Genomic DNA, 16,724 nt, shown 5'->3' with positions numbered 1-16,724 from the left:
CAGCAAGTAGTCATGTCCTGGTGTCTGAATTTATAACCATGGATGTTTGGCAAGGACCTTCCTGCCACACTCCACAGGAAATAAATACATGTGGAAAGATACTAGAAAAAGGTTTTTTAGGGTGTGATATGTGACCCAAGGTAGTCCATTCAGATTCTTTTTCTTGGAAATGTGAATCTTGAGTGGAGTGGACTCTCAGGGAGGAGGTAATTAGAGCAGAGTCATCCAATGGCAGGGCTCGAAGGTCCAAGTGACGCTGCCCCTGAGGACAAGGGCTGCCATGGCCCTTCCTAGGAGGCCAGATGGCCCAGCTTCTTCTCCCTTGACTTTGTAAGCCTGTGGGTGTTGTTTTCAGTATCCTTGCCTCAGTTGGTCAGAGTTAGGTTCTGTTGCTCACAAGCAAGGAACTCTAGCTAATATAAGACCCAAATGATTTCACACACAAAGGAGCAAATTAATAAGAGTAATAGTCAATAATGGGTTTACAAAGCCTACGAGTTATTAGGTTTTATATTAATATGAGACTATATTACATTTATATGTTACTATGAGATTAAAATTTTTCTAGGACAGCGTCTGGCTTCCAAACTCTTTAATCACACACCCCAAAGAAGAAGAAACTTATAAGTAAACATACAAATATAAATATGGCTATAGATATTCTCCATATATTTACTATTATACTAACTTATGCATTCTGAAGCACATAAATATAATTTTAAAGGATGAGATTAAATAATAACTGTATTATGACTGTGTCATAATTAGTATGGGTATTTTTTCTGCACCCCCATGATGTCTTGTAAGCATGCTGGCATTGACACCCCCTTCAAAGACCACTGGTCAGAATGTGGGCTAATGAATTAGTGTTCTTGGGGTCTCACATATCATTAAGTGGCTTTTGGGATCCTGCCCAAAGAATGTTTTACACCTGATTCCCGTACAAGAAAAAGACACTGGAAAACTATAAACAAGAAAACTGTAGCCCAGAATGTGAAGAAGAAAAACAAAAAGTCTCAAATAAGTGAAAAAGGAACAATGCCACTAGGTAGAATAAAAAAAACCTGTGGGTCAGGGCACCTGGGTGGCTCAGTTCGTTAAGCGCGTGCCTTCAGCTCAGGTCATGATCTTGGGGTCCTGGGACTGAGCCCTGTATCAGGCTCCCTGCTCAGCAGGGATTCTGCTTCTCTCTCTCCCTTTGTCCCTCCCCCTGCTTATGTGCTTTCTCTCTCTCTCTCAAACATCTCTCTCAAAAATTAAATAAAATCTTAAAAGAAAAAGTAACACTTGAGTCTGATAATATTGGATGTATTAACATTAAAAACAAGACACACAACTAGGAAAGAGTGACAGGAGGCCTTTGCCAAATTTCATGTGTGTGTTGAATGTTTCTGTAATCTTCTTAAACCGCAACATCATTTTATCAACACAACCAAATAACTTTGAAGCTAGAAGGCAACTTATCGGTCATAAAGTCTCATGTGTTCATTTTCAGCTTAGTAAACTTCAGCTGAAGAGAAAAGTAAGTTTCCTGAGGACAAATGGCATTTTTATTTGGTATGAATTCTCACAAGAAAAGTAGCTAAGAAGGTAGAAAAATGCAAAATTCTATTAAAAACAATTGCCATAAATTACTTTAAAAGGCAATGGGAATCCAAATTATGAGTTCAGGAGGCCTAGGAAGTAAAGAAGATTAGGAAAATCATCTTGTCCAGAGAGGAAATAATGGACTAAGTCACCAAAGTAAACAGTTATGTAAGCATCTCAAGGGATAAGATGCTAAAAGGTTGGAAAATTCCAGGCAGAAAGTTGGGAGAGTGAGAGGCTATTGGAAGGAACAGGAGGCCAGAGGGAAATAGGGCTGAACAGAAAACAGGCTGGAAGAGAGAACAATGATCCATTGAAAGTCAAAGCCTCAGGAACATTAGGAGGTGTATGTTAATGATTCTTAAGCCCTTTGCTTTGATTATATTGAAATTTTCATGCTGTTTTAGGCTCTTCCAACAAGGCTTCCTGGCTGTTTGATTGTTGTACAGCAACGCTGTTCCTTATTACCTTAGTGCTCCTTCTAGGGAGAAAAACGTGCCAAGAGATCTCTGAGAGCCTTAGGGAGTCAGGAAAAACATGAAATATGTGGTTTCCAATGTGGTTTCAACAGACCAGACAACTTCAGGAAACTTGATTTGCTATAATCATAGAGCAAAACCCCTGACATCGAAAGAGGGCAAAGGGAAGAGCATGGGATTTTGTTGTTGTCGCTAAAAATAAAATATTGCAGGAATGAGAATTGAAATTCTAAAAATATGGATTTTTTTCAACAAGAAGAGGCCTTAAAATTTATTATACCTAAATATCCTCATTTTGTTGATGAAGTTAAGATAGTGTGAAGATGAATCTGGGCATGGTACCCAAATATTTGGTCAACCATTATTCTGGATGTTTCTGTGACGTATGTTCTAGATGAAATTAACTATGAATTAAGCAGATTATCCTCCATACCATGGATAAGCCTCGGTCAGTAAGTGAAGGGCCTTAACAGAACAAAGATTGACCTCCACTGGGTAAGAAGGACTTCTGCCAGTGGCCTACCTTTGGACTCAAACTGTAGCTTTTCCCTGGGTCTTCAGCCTGCCAGCTTAACATCACATTTTGGAGTCACCAAGCTTCTATAGTCACATGAGCCATTTCCTTAAAACAAGTCAAACTCCTCTCCACCCTCACCCACCATAGTTTGTTGATTCTGTTTCTCTGGAGAACTCTGGCTGATAGAGATTTTGGTACTGAGAATAGTTCTTAGAGGAACAGAATCTTAAAGATGAGTCTGGGGTATGATGTGGCAATAGAGGTACACAAAATGCCAGCACTGGATACTTCTAATTAAACACTTACAAGAGGCATGGTTCAGGGTGGTATTGTTGGGCATTTTGTCAAAGTAATGAATATAATGAAACTGGCTGGTTTCTACTAATGTCGCTGGACAAAGTGAGAAGAAAAAGAAGGATGAACTCAGGGATTCAAATTCCCAGCTCCAGTGCTGCATAATGACCTGAAACCTTCTTTGTCTGCCCTGAAAGAGCCCCTTCTCTCCAGTCGATACAGAGTTGAGATTAATGAAAGCCAAACCTAGAATCTCCCTGTTAAGGGTGCGGGATGATGGAGGAAGGAATGACTTGGATCAGGCTGAACTTCCCGATAGACCCACCAAGCAGAGTCTTTGTATTTAATATTGCAGCTTAGAAAGTCAGAAAGTGTTGGCTGGTTGGCTCGGACATGGACAAAAAAGTTGACCTAGTAAATGATCTTGAAATGCCAGAACCATACTGGTTTACTCTAGAGGAAGAGATTCAAAGACTTAGGAAGACTGGAATGTTAGAGTGGATTCTTCCTTTCAGACCTACTCACCCAACAAGAGAGCCTCCAGAGGATGCCTTTAACATAACTGTGAGAAACCCATTTTTGAGGGGAGGCCCAGCATCCTTGGGAGCTCTATTACCATTCTTCTGTGTAGGCTAAAACTTAACATTAGGAGCTGCTGCCACCAAATTAGGAAAGCTAAGTGCAGCGGGAGTAACTGGATCATAGAGTGGCAGGGGCCAGCTGGTGGTCCTCAGGGGCCAAGCACAAGGTGGGTAGTTACCATAATGGATGGCAGGGCCAAAGCAGTCATCAGAAGTCTCTGAATTGCAGAGACCGGTGCTGTTGCCTAGCTGACCTTGCTGTTATGAAAAGTGAAATAGATGGGAAGCCTACTAAATTCTTTCTTTAATCTGAACAAGCAAAATAGTTCTATGTTAAATGAACAAAAGTCTCACTTGAATCATCAAAACAGTTGTGGCCCCTCCATCAGTCCCAAAATTTGAGCTGGTTTACAGATCCAGAACCTCTTGAAGGGGAGGTCACCCCTTGAGAAAGGGACCCAAGTATACTGCCAAATATGTATACTGTTAAACTGCCTCCCAGCCTTCCCCAAAGGGACCAATGGCCTTTTACCAGGGTGACTGTGTACTGGGGAAAAGGAAATAATCAGACTTTTCCAGGATTTCTAGAGATGAGATCTGAATTGACACCAATTCCAGGAGACCCCAAATGTCACTGTGCTCTACCAGTCAGAGTAGGGACTTAACAGAGGTCAGGTCAGCAATGAGGTTCCATTCAGATCCATCTCATGGTAGGCTCAGGCTTCTGTTTTGTCATGGTTAGTTCAGGAGACTGTGGTAAATCAATGACTCTTTATGATTTTGGGGGTCATGAACTGCTTAGTGAGTTTTGTGAAAGCTTTATACTTTCTCATTAGGAAATTCACATTCACATAATGTTTTGCATATAAGGGATATCAAAAACCTCCTGACATTCTTATACTTAATATACCCAATGACGTTCAAGGTTATCTCCAGCTTTAGCTTTTAGCAAGTCTAAAGAAGACACAAGGTAAGTGACTCTGTGCAACCACTACTCCTATCCATACTAATGTGATTTCCCTTGGGAATCTGTCCTCTCTCCAGTTTACCTGGCACTAGATCTTTCCCTTTTTTTAATACTCAGTTCACACTGTATAATCAAGATTGTGTGGTGCTTTCTCTAAAGACATCAAGATTACACTGCTCACTGCCAACTCCTTGGCTTTGAACAGATAAACCACGCACTTTGAGATGTATGTGTCATTTGATTCCATATGACTTTGTGCGTGTATATAAATGCATTGAACCTCAGTTACAGAGAGTTGAGTACAGTTGACCCTTGAACAATGTGGGGCCTAGGATTGCCAACCCCCACATATAGTCGAAAATATGCATATAACTTTGGACTCACCAAAAACTTAACTGCTAATAGCCTGCTGTTGACCTGAAAACTTACCAATAACATAAAGTCAATTGCCACATATTTTGTATGTCATACATGTTATATATTGTCTTTGTACGACAGAGTAAGCTGGAGAAAGGAAAATGTTATTAAGAAAATCACAGGGGTGCCTGGCTGGCTCGCTCAGTTAAGTGACTGACTCTTGGTTTTAGCTCAGGTCATGATCACAGGGTCTTAGGATCAAGCCCCACATCAGCTCCGCACTGAGCGTGGAGCCTGATGGAAATTCTCTCTCTCCCTCTCCCTCTGCTCCTCCTGCTTGTGCTCTTTCTCAAACAAATAAATAAAATATTTAAAAAAAAGAAGAGAAATACACTCACATTACTATACTGTATTACAACTAAGTGAACCTGTACGTTCAAACCTGTGCTGTTCAAGGGTCAACTGTATATAGACTACTCCTTACATATGGTGCACTATGATCACTTGTTCCTTCTTATTTTTTCATTCCCTTTTATTCCCAATTACCTCTCCCATTGTGCTGTCTTCTGTTCCACCATAAAAGTCTTTTTACTTAAAGCTTTTCAGGAATTGAAATTTTAGAATTACAGATTAAGATCATATAATTTTTGTCTGAAACAATTACTTTATAGTAAGAAAAACTGGGGGTGCCTGTATGGCTGTTGGTTAAGCATCAAACTCTTCATTTCTGCTCAGGTCATGATTTCAGGGCTGTGAGGTCAAGCCTTGCGTTAGGCTCCATGCCCAGCTTATGATGCTCCCTTTCCTGCTCCCTCTGTCCCTCCCCTCTCTGTCTCAAAAGAAGAAAGAGAGAAAGAAAGAAAGAAAAGGAGAGAGAGAGAAAGGACGGAGGAAGGGAGGGAGGGATGGGTGATTCTTAAAAAAATATAAGAAAAGTCCTCTTTGATTCACCTAAAGTCATCAGACTTTACTATTACTACGAGAGAGGCATACCTGGTACTCTTTTTAAAATTTCTACAGCTGCATTGAGGTAAGTAGATTGTCTTATGTTGGTAAGTCCCTAGATATAAAGTTTTCTCTGTTACCAAATAAAAACTCTTTCAAAACATCGGAAAGCCATTCTTGACTCCGTAACAGAATTTTTTGGTATACTTCATGTAATTTAACTTTAACAATTAAAAACTAAAAATTTGACCATCTCTTGGAATATAGGGCTGTGCACATCCATAAGAAAACAAGTTACCTAGAATATTTAGAAAATATCTTTGTCTTTCCTTTTCCATAACCCTCTTTTAAAAAAATCTTTCTTTATTCACAGCTACTTGCAAAAAGGGATGGCTCAGGGAGGCTCGCTTGTGCCATGCCAGCCCATTCCCTGGTCATGATTAACTGAATCAAAGGAGAGTATCTGACCCAGCTTGTCCAACTGAGCTCCTTCTACTCCAAACTCCTTTAGCTTGGGGTGTTAAAAATCCAGGCCAGGTTAGCTATTGCCATTGGACCCAGAGGCCACAGAGGCTGAGAAGGCTGAGACTACTCTTTCAAGTAGCCTTGATGGGCAACATGAAAACTCCAGAGGCTGGTCTGGAGACACCCGGAGAGACCAGAGAGGAGAGATTTGGTTTCTCCAGTGAGAAAGCAAGAGACAGCAAGAGGTTGTGGTTCTTGCCTTCCATTCTTCTGTCGGTTCCAATCCTCTGAGTCTTCCTATCTGTTCTTCCTATCTTGTCCTTTGTGTCTTACTTTTGGGGAGCTCGTTTGGTTTTCCTGCCCCTACAACTACAAGACCCTTGACTGAGACGTATAACATTACCTATGATGTTAAATAACTTAATTCAGCTTTGGAAAATGTTCAGTTTAGAATACGTAAGCCTATAGGTTCAGCTGGAACCACACAGCCATAAAACAAATAGCCCATTTAGTCATGGTTCTGCTGTAGATAACGAAGGAATTACAAATGTCATTTCTTTCAAATAAAGGTCACCTCCCCAAAGTACAAAAATAAATTCCAGCTGAGTGAAATATTGGGTTTTTGTATAAGTATAAAAATTCTAAAGCTCTGCCAACTTTTAAAAATGGTTCTTTTCCCTCATTTTTCCATTATTTCTTTCTATAAAGCACTAAATCTCCCATTTTCAAGATTCATAACACCCAGCTACCAATACACACATATGTATACACACATATACATATATATAAAATATCTTTAGACATGTATATAAGCATCTTCCTACTTCAGTAATAAATCTCCAACTCTATTCAACAGGCTAAAAAGTTTTTGATATAATTTCAACCTTAGAGAAAAGTTGGCCAGGGAGGTACAAATAACTTCTTTCCTTCGCCACTGAAAAGTAAGTAGGCCATGGGATGTCCCTTTACCCCCCAAAGACATTAGTGTGTGACTGCTGCAAACAAGGACATTTCCTTACATAACAACTGTACAACTAACAAAGTCAGGAGATAAGCACTGATATATTTCTACCATTAAATCTACAGACCCTATTCAAAATTCATCAATTGTTCCACATGTGTCTGTCCTTACAACAAAAGGATCCAATCTGGGATCACGTGTCACATTTAGTTGTCATGTGTTTTTAGCTTCCTTCGATCTGGAGGAGTTCTTTAATCTTTCCTTGAATTGTATGACCGTGACAATTTGTAGAATGTTCCTGAATTTGGATTTATCAGATATTCCCTCACGAGTGTATTTCTGGTGGCAATATCATGGAAGTGACACTGAGGTCATCCCATCGCATCCTAGCAGATGGGAGGTGACTGTCACTTGCCCCGTTCCTGGCTGTGTTCATGCTGATCAAGTGATTAAGTTTTGTCTGCCAGGCTTCTGTCCTGCAAAGTTTCTTTCTTTCTCTATCTCTCTCTCTTTCTTTCATCCCGCCTCCTTCCCTCCTTTCCTTTCTTTTTAAGATTTTACTTATTTCTTTGACAGAGAGAGAGCACACACAAGCAGGGGGAGCAGCAGGCAGAGCGCCTGACGTGGGGCTGGATCCCAGGACCCTGGGATCACGACCTGAGCTGCAGGCAAATGCTTAACAGTCTGAGCCACCCACGTGCCCCTTCTGTAGAGTTTCTGTTTTTCTTTTGTAATTATGTATTTTATGAAATATTTTAAGACTATGTAAATAGCCTATTTCTGGTCAAAACTTAACGCACTAGTTTAGGATCCACTGAAGTTTTGGGATGAATTAATTATTACTATGATGATTGCCAAATGATAATTTAAAAAACTTCATTATTCCTTCTGTATTTATTAGTTGGCATTCTTCTGCAAGGAAAAGTTTCTTTCCATTCATTTATCTATAGATATAAGTATGCAGCTATGGATGAATAGATATCTGTTTTATTCAATGGGTTACCATCATTACTATCATTATTATTTTGCGGCTCAAATTTTCCCAGATTTGTTCAGTGAGAATTCCTTGAATTTGGCTTCGTGTCCTTTTGATACATCTCCATCATTCTTTTAATATTTCCTTCTTATTCAGCATATTAAGTTCCAGGTTCATTCCGTATAACCCATAATAGCCAAGAATCCTGGCTTCCTCTTGGTTGAGAATTATATTTAAAAAAACAAGAGTTAGGTGCTTGATGGGTTTGCTCTTAGGGCATCAATGTTTGCTAGTCCTCTTAGTGGAAAGAGCTAAATAATATGTACACACACACCCATACATGCCCATCCTACAAGCACATTCCATCATATTTATTTTTGTATTTATTTTCTATTTGTCTCTGTATTTTGAAAGCCATGAGTTCACACTGATACCTGTGATTCCAATCTCTAACACCCCTGGGGGTTCAGTTTTCTTCCTTTCCATATTTGTAATTCTTTTCTACAACATTAAGAAACCTGGCTCCCCTTGTTCTTATTATATTTCCTGATGGTATTAGTTCCCCTTCAAGTAACAATCTCTTGTCTCCATCTTGACCCCCTACACAGATGGCCTTCGTATCTAGCTTCGGCTCTGACAGCCTGATGTGGGGTCAACACTATCTCTCCAGACAGATGCTCTCCTTGCCCCACTTGGGGGCTCAACACTCCATGCCAAGCACGGCTACCAACCCCCGCCCGGCATGGATGCCTCTCTCATCCCCTTCAGGCCCAAACCACATGGTGAGCTCACCCCACACGCCTCTGCCTGCTCACCACCACCCTCCCCCAACTCTTTTATTCTGAATTGTCTGGAAGAATGGAAGGAACTTCACAATTTTTAAGTTCAGGTACGACTGCCTCACTGGATGCTAGAAGTGGGTTATTAATAAATAAATCACAACTTCACTTTGACCTACATTACTCATGGGGGATTTGGTCTAAAATTGGGCATGTGGGTAATAAGAGATTTAAAGTCATAAAATATTCTGTCATAAGAACAGTGTCTAAATAGATCACAAGAAGTACATTCTGTACTTTTGTATTGAAATGTTAACTATCCTATTAGAAATGAAGTTCCCCAGAGAGAAATCATTGAAATGAGAACTGGGAACTGCCCTTCAAATTCAGTCTCTCTTTCATTTTCCAGTCCAGATAAGGACTGCTTTTCCAGACATCAGTCTATTTGCCTAAAGGGGTTTACCTCCTGGGAGATCATATTATTTATTGATTGATTATACACCAGTGACTGCTAATGTATTTCAATAATAAACATTTACAAGCTCCCTTGTCTTTTTACTTTCTGAGGTGTCTGGGGGATTTCTATAAAAACATATCCATTGAGCAACAACAAAAAAGGTTTTCTTAAAGGCTGTATCCATAAGGAACATTAGCCAACTGAACCGTACTTTTAGTATAATTAAGCAGCTTAATATAATACTTAAAATAATACCAAATTTATTCTAGCAAAGGACTACTTTTTATTTTTGAAACAGAAAGAAGCCATCTTGGGAACTCATATTTTCAGTATTTAGCAACTGTTTTAAAAAATATTTAGTTACTCTTTATCAAGTATGTACTGAGCGTGCAGCACTGAGCTAGGGGTTAAGGGAGAACTCGATTTCATGATAATGGTAATAGCTCAAGTTTTTACAACAATAAAATGCCAATAATTATACTAAGTAGTTTGCCTGGATCCATGCGATTTATTTTTCACAGCAATCAACCATCTGAGGTAGAGAATACTCTTTTTCCTACTTAAAGATGAGCATTTTAAGGTCCCGTGGAAAATTTTGCCTCTCATTCATTCACTCATTTGAAAGTATTTACTGAACATTTTCAAGGTGTTGGGACCATGTTTTGCTCTGGGGACCAAGTGCTAGACCAGAGACCATGGCACCATGAAGCCTACAGCTTAGCAGGGAAGGTGGTCACATTAAACATATGAGTACAGTCAAGTGTGACAACTGTTGGCTAAACAGAGTGTGGGGTGTTGGGGGTACTCCGCCAGGCAAACAGAAGTCAGCTGGGTGTAGGGGTGAAGGAAGGTTCCTAGGCAAGGAACCCATCACGTCTGTAACCGGTCACAACATTTAGTAACACTGCACTAAGACACCCAGAGCAACTGTAGTTTCTTCCATTTGCCTCTGCTGTGGCCTCTCTTTGTGCCTCTACCTGCTGGCAGGGAGGGCAGGAAACCTTAGTCAGATCTAATAAACCTATAAAGTCCTTTCAGACAGAGTCCAGTCTCCCTTGGATAAAACTGTCTGGTCCATCTCTCCGATGGCATCCCAACTCCTTCCTCCCTCCTGAAGATGGGACCATGTGTACAGGATGAGGGACGGTCCTTGGGTGTGGAGGGTCTCTAGCCGTGGGGACCACATACCCATGCGTCTGCCCAGCTGCCAGGCACCCTACTGGCCTCCCTCGTTGGTGCTGGCATCAGCTGAGCTTGCGGTCCACTCTCTGCATGCAGGCGGGGCTCCCTGGGCCTCCCTGGCAGACTCAGGCTCACGTGGGCTTCAGGGGCAGCTGAGAACACTCCGCGGTCTGGCTGTGCCTACTGTTCAGACCAGCCCCGGCGATCTGCTCTGCGCCTCACTGCCCATGCTGAGCAACCCCTCTAGGAACTTCCCAGATCCTCGGTGACTTTTGGGCTTCTGGACACTAAGGGAAGGGTTTGGGGAAGCTCGACTTGAGTACTTCTACTGAACCACTTTACAGGTCCAGGTGTAAATGACAAGGACACTGCTCGCTCCAGTCTGCAGCAGTGTCCTCTCCGGAATGTGGGTGACAATGGTGGGGAGTGTGTAGGTGACTGCCTCCTCCTGCCCTTGCTGTCAGCTTCACTTTTATAAATCTCATCTCACTCTCCTGCGTCTTTCTCTGTTTCATCTTTCCACAATCTCCCTAGAATTGGAAAGGGTTCCCCTCTTCTTTCTGTTCTTGCTTGGGTGGAACACTTTGGAGTATCCCTGGAAATTTCCCTGTATGCTAAAAGAGAAGACAAAACAATTCAGACAGACTTTTCTCAAGTCTGGGTCTTGCTACTCAGACAATCATAAGGCAAAGGCCTACGCATGGGCTGGTGGAAGCCAACGACCAGAATACTGAGCAAGACCGGGCCAGGATCAGCTACACTTCCCGAAAGGGTCCCCCCAGGTTACAGTGCAGAGAATGGACTGGAAGGAAGGGAGAAAGACCGGACGTAGGGAGTTTAGGGAAGTAAAGCAGAGGAGGTCAGGTGGGAGATGATGGCCAGGACCAGAGAGAAGCCAGAGAAGCGGAGTCTGGGGACACAGGAGATACAGAGACGGAGCTTTGGACTAGTTGTACATGTGGGAGGCAAAGAGGAAGGAAGACTCGAATGAGCCTAAGATTTCTGACTTAAGCCACGAAACCAGACTGGTGACTTTTTCAAAAAGAAGAAACTCCGGATATGAAGCAGATTTCTGGGGATGGCTGAGCTGGTGGCGCTCCACTGGGACATTCTGAGGACTGGCAGGCATCCGGGCACAGCCCTTCAGGAGCCAATAACGAGCTCACTATTGATTTTGTGAGGTGAGAAATTCAAATAAAAGGTATCCTAAAACGCTTTACTCCCAGCTGCAGCCTTCCCTGAACCTTTGATTTCAACGCTACATGAGGACATCGGTTTTCAGCGTAATTCTGCCGGTTGTGGCTTATCACATCCGGCCCCTTCTGCCCTTGAGGAGTTTGACTAGGCTTGCAACTCCTCCCCGCAGGTTTTAATTCCTTTGGAAACCGACAAATGGTTTTAGGCAAACTGAATCCAAGTCCTCTTACTGCGGGGAACAGAAGAAATATAAGCATTATCTTATATACAAATAATAGCATTTTAGTATCCGGCGCTGTGAACCCACGGAGTAGGTGACTGGCCCTCTTTTCTAACTGTTGCTGAAAATAAAGTCTGTAACTCAGTTCATCCAGAACCAAAGCCCTCCCTTTGTCAGTTTCTCAACTTACAATTATTTACAAAGGTATCACAAAGAAGGTCACTTTATTAATTATTTAGGTATATGATTTTAATCTCGGCTACTTTGGAGGGTGTCCCAAGAAGGTGCGTTTCTCAAAGCTACTTGGTTTACCAGTTTTTCTTGCATGACTGAAGAGAATGACCCTCCTCTGGAGCAAGGTAAAGCGTTTTGTTGTTCTTTTCCACTTCGGGCACAAGTTGCTATTAGTATCCTAACCCAGCCAGACTGTTCAAACACACAGCTCTGAGCTCAACCAACAACGCAGACTAGCTGCATCCCAGCTGTTCATCAGAAATTCACTGTCAAGCTCACTGTTGCTCAGCAGTTTTCGAAAGCTCAATTGAGGGGAAAAAAAAAAAAAAGGAAGGTACATGCATGGCTGTTTGAAGGACATGCGATTCATCGGCTCCTCTCTAGATGCTCTGAAATTCATTCCAGGGTTAGCCAGATGAACAGGGAGCTACACACTTGAATATTAAACTCAATTAACTTCCACCTTCCCTAAGCTTCAGTTTCCAAAATGCAAACTGAGGTAATATTCATTCATTCCCTGAACTACTACACCCAAAGCATTAGGTCTACAAAATAGAATAAGACGAAACGCTACTTCTGAAAGACCCTGTCTGTCTACATTTCTAAGTATTTTTATCAAAGGAAAAGGACCTAATAGATAATGAAAATCCTATGAGATAATCACAAAATGGGAGGAATATCAAGAGTAAAGAAGCACCAAGAGGAACACCTTCCCCAGTCAGAGTAAGGGAAAGGTGACTGAAGGACGCTCGACACGGAGATGTTCTAGAATCATGCGGCCCACCGGCCCAGGAGCAGCGGGCTCACAGGAATCCAATGGGAGGAGGTGTGGAAGGACACGGTCACACCGCTAAGTAACCACCCAGATGAACCGGGGATAACTGATGAGTTGTCCTTCGGCTATGACACAGAAACCCCTCTGGCTTAGTAAATACGGAAATTTATTTTCTCACACGACAAAAGGTCCAGAGTTAAGGCAGGTGCCAGAATCTGTTGATTCGGTGGCTCAATTCTACCATGGAGGACCTCGTTCTTCCTGTCTCTCAGCTCTGCCTCTCCCAGGACAGCTGTCCTCTCGGGATGGAGCAGCTCAGCATGGAGCAAGATGGACGGAGCAAGATGGACGGAGCAAGATGGCCGCAGCACGTCCACACACGGCAGCAAGACAGACGGGGATCCGAGAAAGAAAGAGACCACCTCTCCCCGTGCCTCCTTAGGACGGAAACAATTTTCCTAGAGACTTTTGAAGGTTTCCCCTCTTGCCTCAAAATGCTGCATTTGGACCCATGCCCATTTGTAAAGCACCTAATAAGGGCCATGGGACTACCACACAGGCTTAGTGTAATCATTTGGGGGGCTGTCGATTTTAGACCATCAACCACGCCGACTGCTACTGTGGTGTTACGGGCACAAGCTCGCTGGCTTGAAGAGTCACCCTTTCTTCTGGGAATCTCTCACTGACCAAATATACAAAAAAATCTGTGCACTTTCTTACCTCAATGGGATACTGTTTTTTCTCCACTTTCAATGCCTAGGAAGCGAGGCTGATGGAAAATGATCAAATCTTTATCGTAACTACTCATTTTACAGAAAACTCATGCATTTCAAGCCACACTTACCAAAGTCTACGAGTTTGACTCCACCTTCAGTGGTCAACAGAATGTTATTTCCTTTTACATCGCGGTGGATGGTTTTGTTGTTATGCAAATGCTGAAGTCCCTAAGGGGTGGGAAATATAAGACTTTTACAGAAAGCATCAAACAACATTTTTCAGAGGGTGGCATTTGTGCAAAATCAATCGGAAATACATGTCAAAATTAACACTCAACCAGTCTTAAAATATTTCGCAATGAATGAGTCAAATCAAAGTACCTCATTTCTGCTGTGGAGTTTATAAAAATTCATAAACTAGAGCACCCCCTTCCTTAACTCTTATCAAATACTTCATTAAAAACGTGTTGATCTCAGTAGATGAAACATTCTGTATATTTATTTTAAATAATGGCAAATAAAAACCGATTAGTAAAAAATACACATTATTTGCCTTTATCACAATCCGTCTCGGAAGTATAGGTAGGACATCAGAACTCAGGGTTCTGCTAACATGTAAGGAGGGTAGGTTTCTAATAAAACAAGGAAGTAGTAATGCCAAACATTTCAGATTTTTGCCCACACTCTTGCATCAATCAATACTAATGTAGTGATATTTTTCTAAAATTAAGATCCACATTTTTTATTGAACGAAGACTGTCTCATAATTAATGCATGACCAATTTAAATTGCCTTACCAATAGTGCTTCATGTAAAATATAGGCAATTATGGGTTCACTCATTCTTTGGCCCCTCTTCAGAAATCCCTTCACAAGATCAGCTACTGATCCTCCATTGCACAGCTATAAAGGAATATTCCAAGATATTAAAATGGTTATGACATTTTAAGTACTTGCTCTAAAAGGTTTTCTGAAAACATTTTTTTGAAACTGTCTCAATGTTTTGTTTCAAATGATTACTTTCACCATCTTTATGGCTTCATAAATGAATGTGTAAATTGTACTAACGTGCAATTAGTTATTAGAAAACAGTTTTGTTGTGAGTAACTTTTTAGAGAAGCCCTGGGCTTGATTTTTAAATTCAAGGAGAATAATTATGATTCCACAAATTAGTCCCCAATTTTAGGATCTAGGGCTTAAAAAAAAAGTAGTCTTGATTTTTGATTGTTTCATTAATAGTGCAAGAAGATTCCATGACCTCAATACATGGCTATATACTATTTTGTATATACATTCATTTAAAAACATGCCCCCCTTTCTGGCAAAATTTCAGAATGCATTAAAATGAGGACTACAAATAACATTTCAGGTAACTCTTTTAAATACCATGCTTCTCAGGGTCTTTAGTTTCCTCCCTCCTCACCCCCACAAAAGTGGGGGAATCTAAGTGAAAAAACAAAAGGGAAGACCACGGTAAAGGATTTGTCATACGAAGGTTCTCCATAGCTAGGTACACAGAAAACTTTCAAAAGACCTGCAGATTTGCAGAACAGAGAAGCACCAGTATCAGCCGTGGAATACAAGAGGGGTGATAATTAGGTAAATGGTCCCAGGGAAGCTTGGACCCCGTTGAGTACTTGATCTTTTAATCTCCAACCTTTCAGCCTCTACTTTCTGCCCTGATTCTCCTCTGGGGCTCTGGTCCATGATCTTACCCTGACCTTTCAGCCTCCTCTCCTGCCTGCCTTTGTTACCCACCAGTGCCTGGGAGCTAAAAGCCATAATTCCCCTGACTCTCTAACCTAAAGAGAGGCAGAGAAAATAGGTCAGAGGACATCATAAACCCCTGGCATCCTAGTTTGAAATACTGAACACATTTTCTCCCCATCTTTTTCATAACAAGGTAATTCGATTTTATTGGATGCCCGACACTTCTGATACATTATGGATTAGGTAATCATAGTTCAGATGTGTTGAGTGCATACTTTGTGCCAGGGACATTTCTAATCCATTCACATGAGTTATCTCTATACCTCATCGCTCCCTAAGTAGGGTATGATCATCTCCGTATTAAAGACTGGGAAAGTGAGACATAAAATGATAAAGTAATTCGCAAAAGATCATACAGTAGTGACAGAGCTAACAGAGGCACTTGGACAGTCTGATTCTAGAATGGAGCCTTCACACTTAACCAATTTGCAGCTCATGTCTTTCTAATTCAAAGAAAACTTCTTTCAGCTCAGAGAGGAGGTATAGCCCCAGCATTCCCAAACCTGCACTTTCTTCTGCATCAGGAAGGGGAACACTGTTTCATGGGACAAACAGAAGACCCTTGCTGTCTAGGCAGCAGAGAACAGGGTCACACTGCCCCCATTGTGGCCTAGCATGACTGGCTCAAAAAATTACTCAAAATTGAAAAGAAATTCAAAATTCTTTCAATTGCATGGCACTTTCAAAGAATCAAGTTATAGGAGTGCTGGGGTGGCTCAGTTGGTTAAGTGTCTGACTCTTGATTTCAACACAGGTCATGATCTTGGGGTCATGAGATCAAGCCCCGCATGAGGCTCTGTGTTAGGTGTGGAACCTTAGGATTCTCTGTCTCTCTCTCCTTCTGCCTCTCCCCTGCTTGTTGTCTCTCTCTCAGAAGAAAGAAAGAAGAAAAGAAAAGAAAAAGTACCAAATTTTAGGGCCGGTTTTAAAATATCTAAAAATCACTGTGGAGAAACTAAATGTCCTTTCCAATTTCTCCAAAGTGTGGCTTCTTTTTGGCTGCATCTTCTGGGGCTGACTATTATGTTAATGCAAGAGGAAATACCTGGAATGTTGGGGGAGGGGGATAAAGGAACTCTAAAGAATGTGCAGGAAATAAAATAAAAAATGAAATACAGGAAGAACTAATGCAACCTTGTAATTCACACTAAGCAGTTTAAATTTTATTTTCTCTAGTCAACTTTTATTTCAAACAGTTGTTTTTCCCATTGAGTCAAGGTTAGAATACAGGATTTTTTTGTAATAAATTCTCACTTTGTTTTTTAA

At 41.3% G+C, this 16,724-nt stretch overlaps 1 protein-coding gene across 1 annotated transcript in view; it reads right to left on the bottom strand.

Moving 5' to 3' along the window:
• The window catches only part of MYO3A (myosin IIIA), a gene marked incomplete at its 5' end in the record, with an annotated part of 224,003 nt that overhangs the window by 185,232 nt on the left and 22,047 nt on the right, over positions 1 to 16,724 (bottom strand). Inside the window, 2 exons of the mRNA XM_080811651.1 lie at positions 13,818 to 13,917; positions 14,487 to 14,591. Of these exons, the coding sequence (XP_080667777.1) occupies positions 13,818 to 13,917; positions 14,487 to 14,591 (205 nt within the window). The remainder of the gene's footprint in view (positions 1 to 13,817; positions 13,918 to 14,486; positions 14,592 to 16,724) is intronic.

This window comes from Martes martes (assembly GCF_963455335.1).
Source record: "Martes martes genome assembly, chromosome: 8".
NCBI classification, from domain to species: Eukaryota; Metazoa; Chordata; class Mammalia; order Carnivora; family Mustelidae; genus Martes; species Martes martes.
The sequence above is the reverse complement of the archived record's forward strand: the minus strand, read 5'-3'. Positions and strand labels throughout refer to the sequence as shown.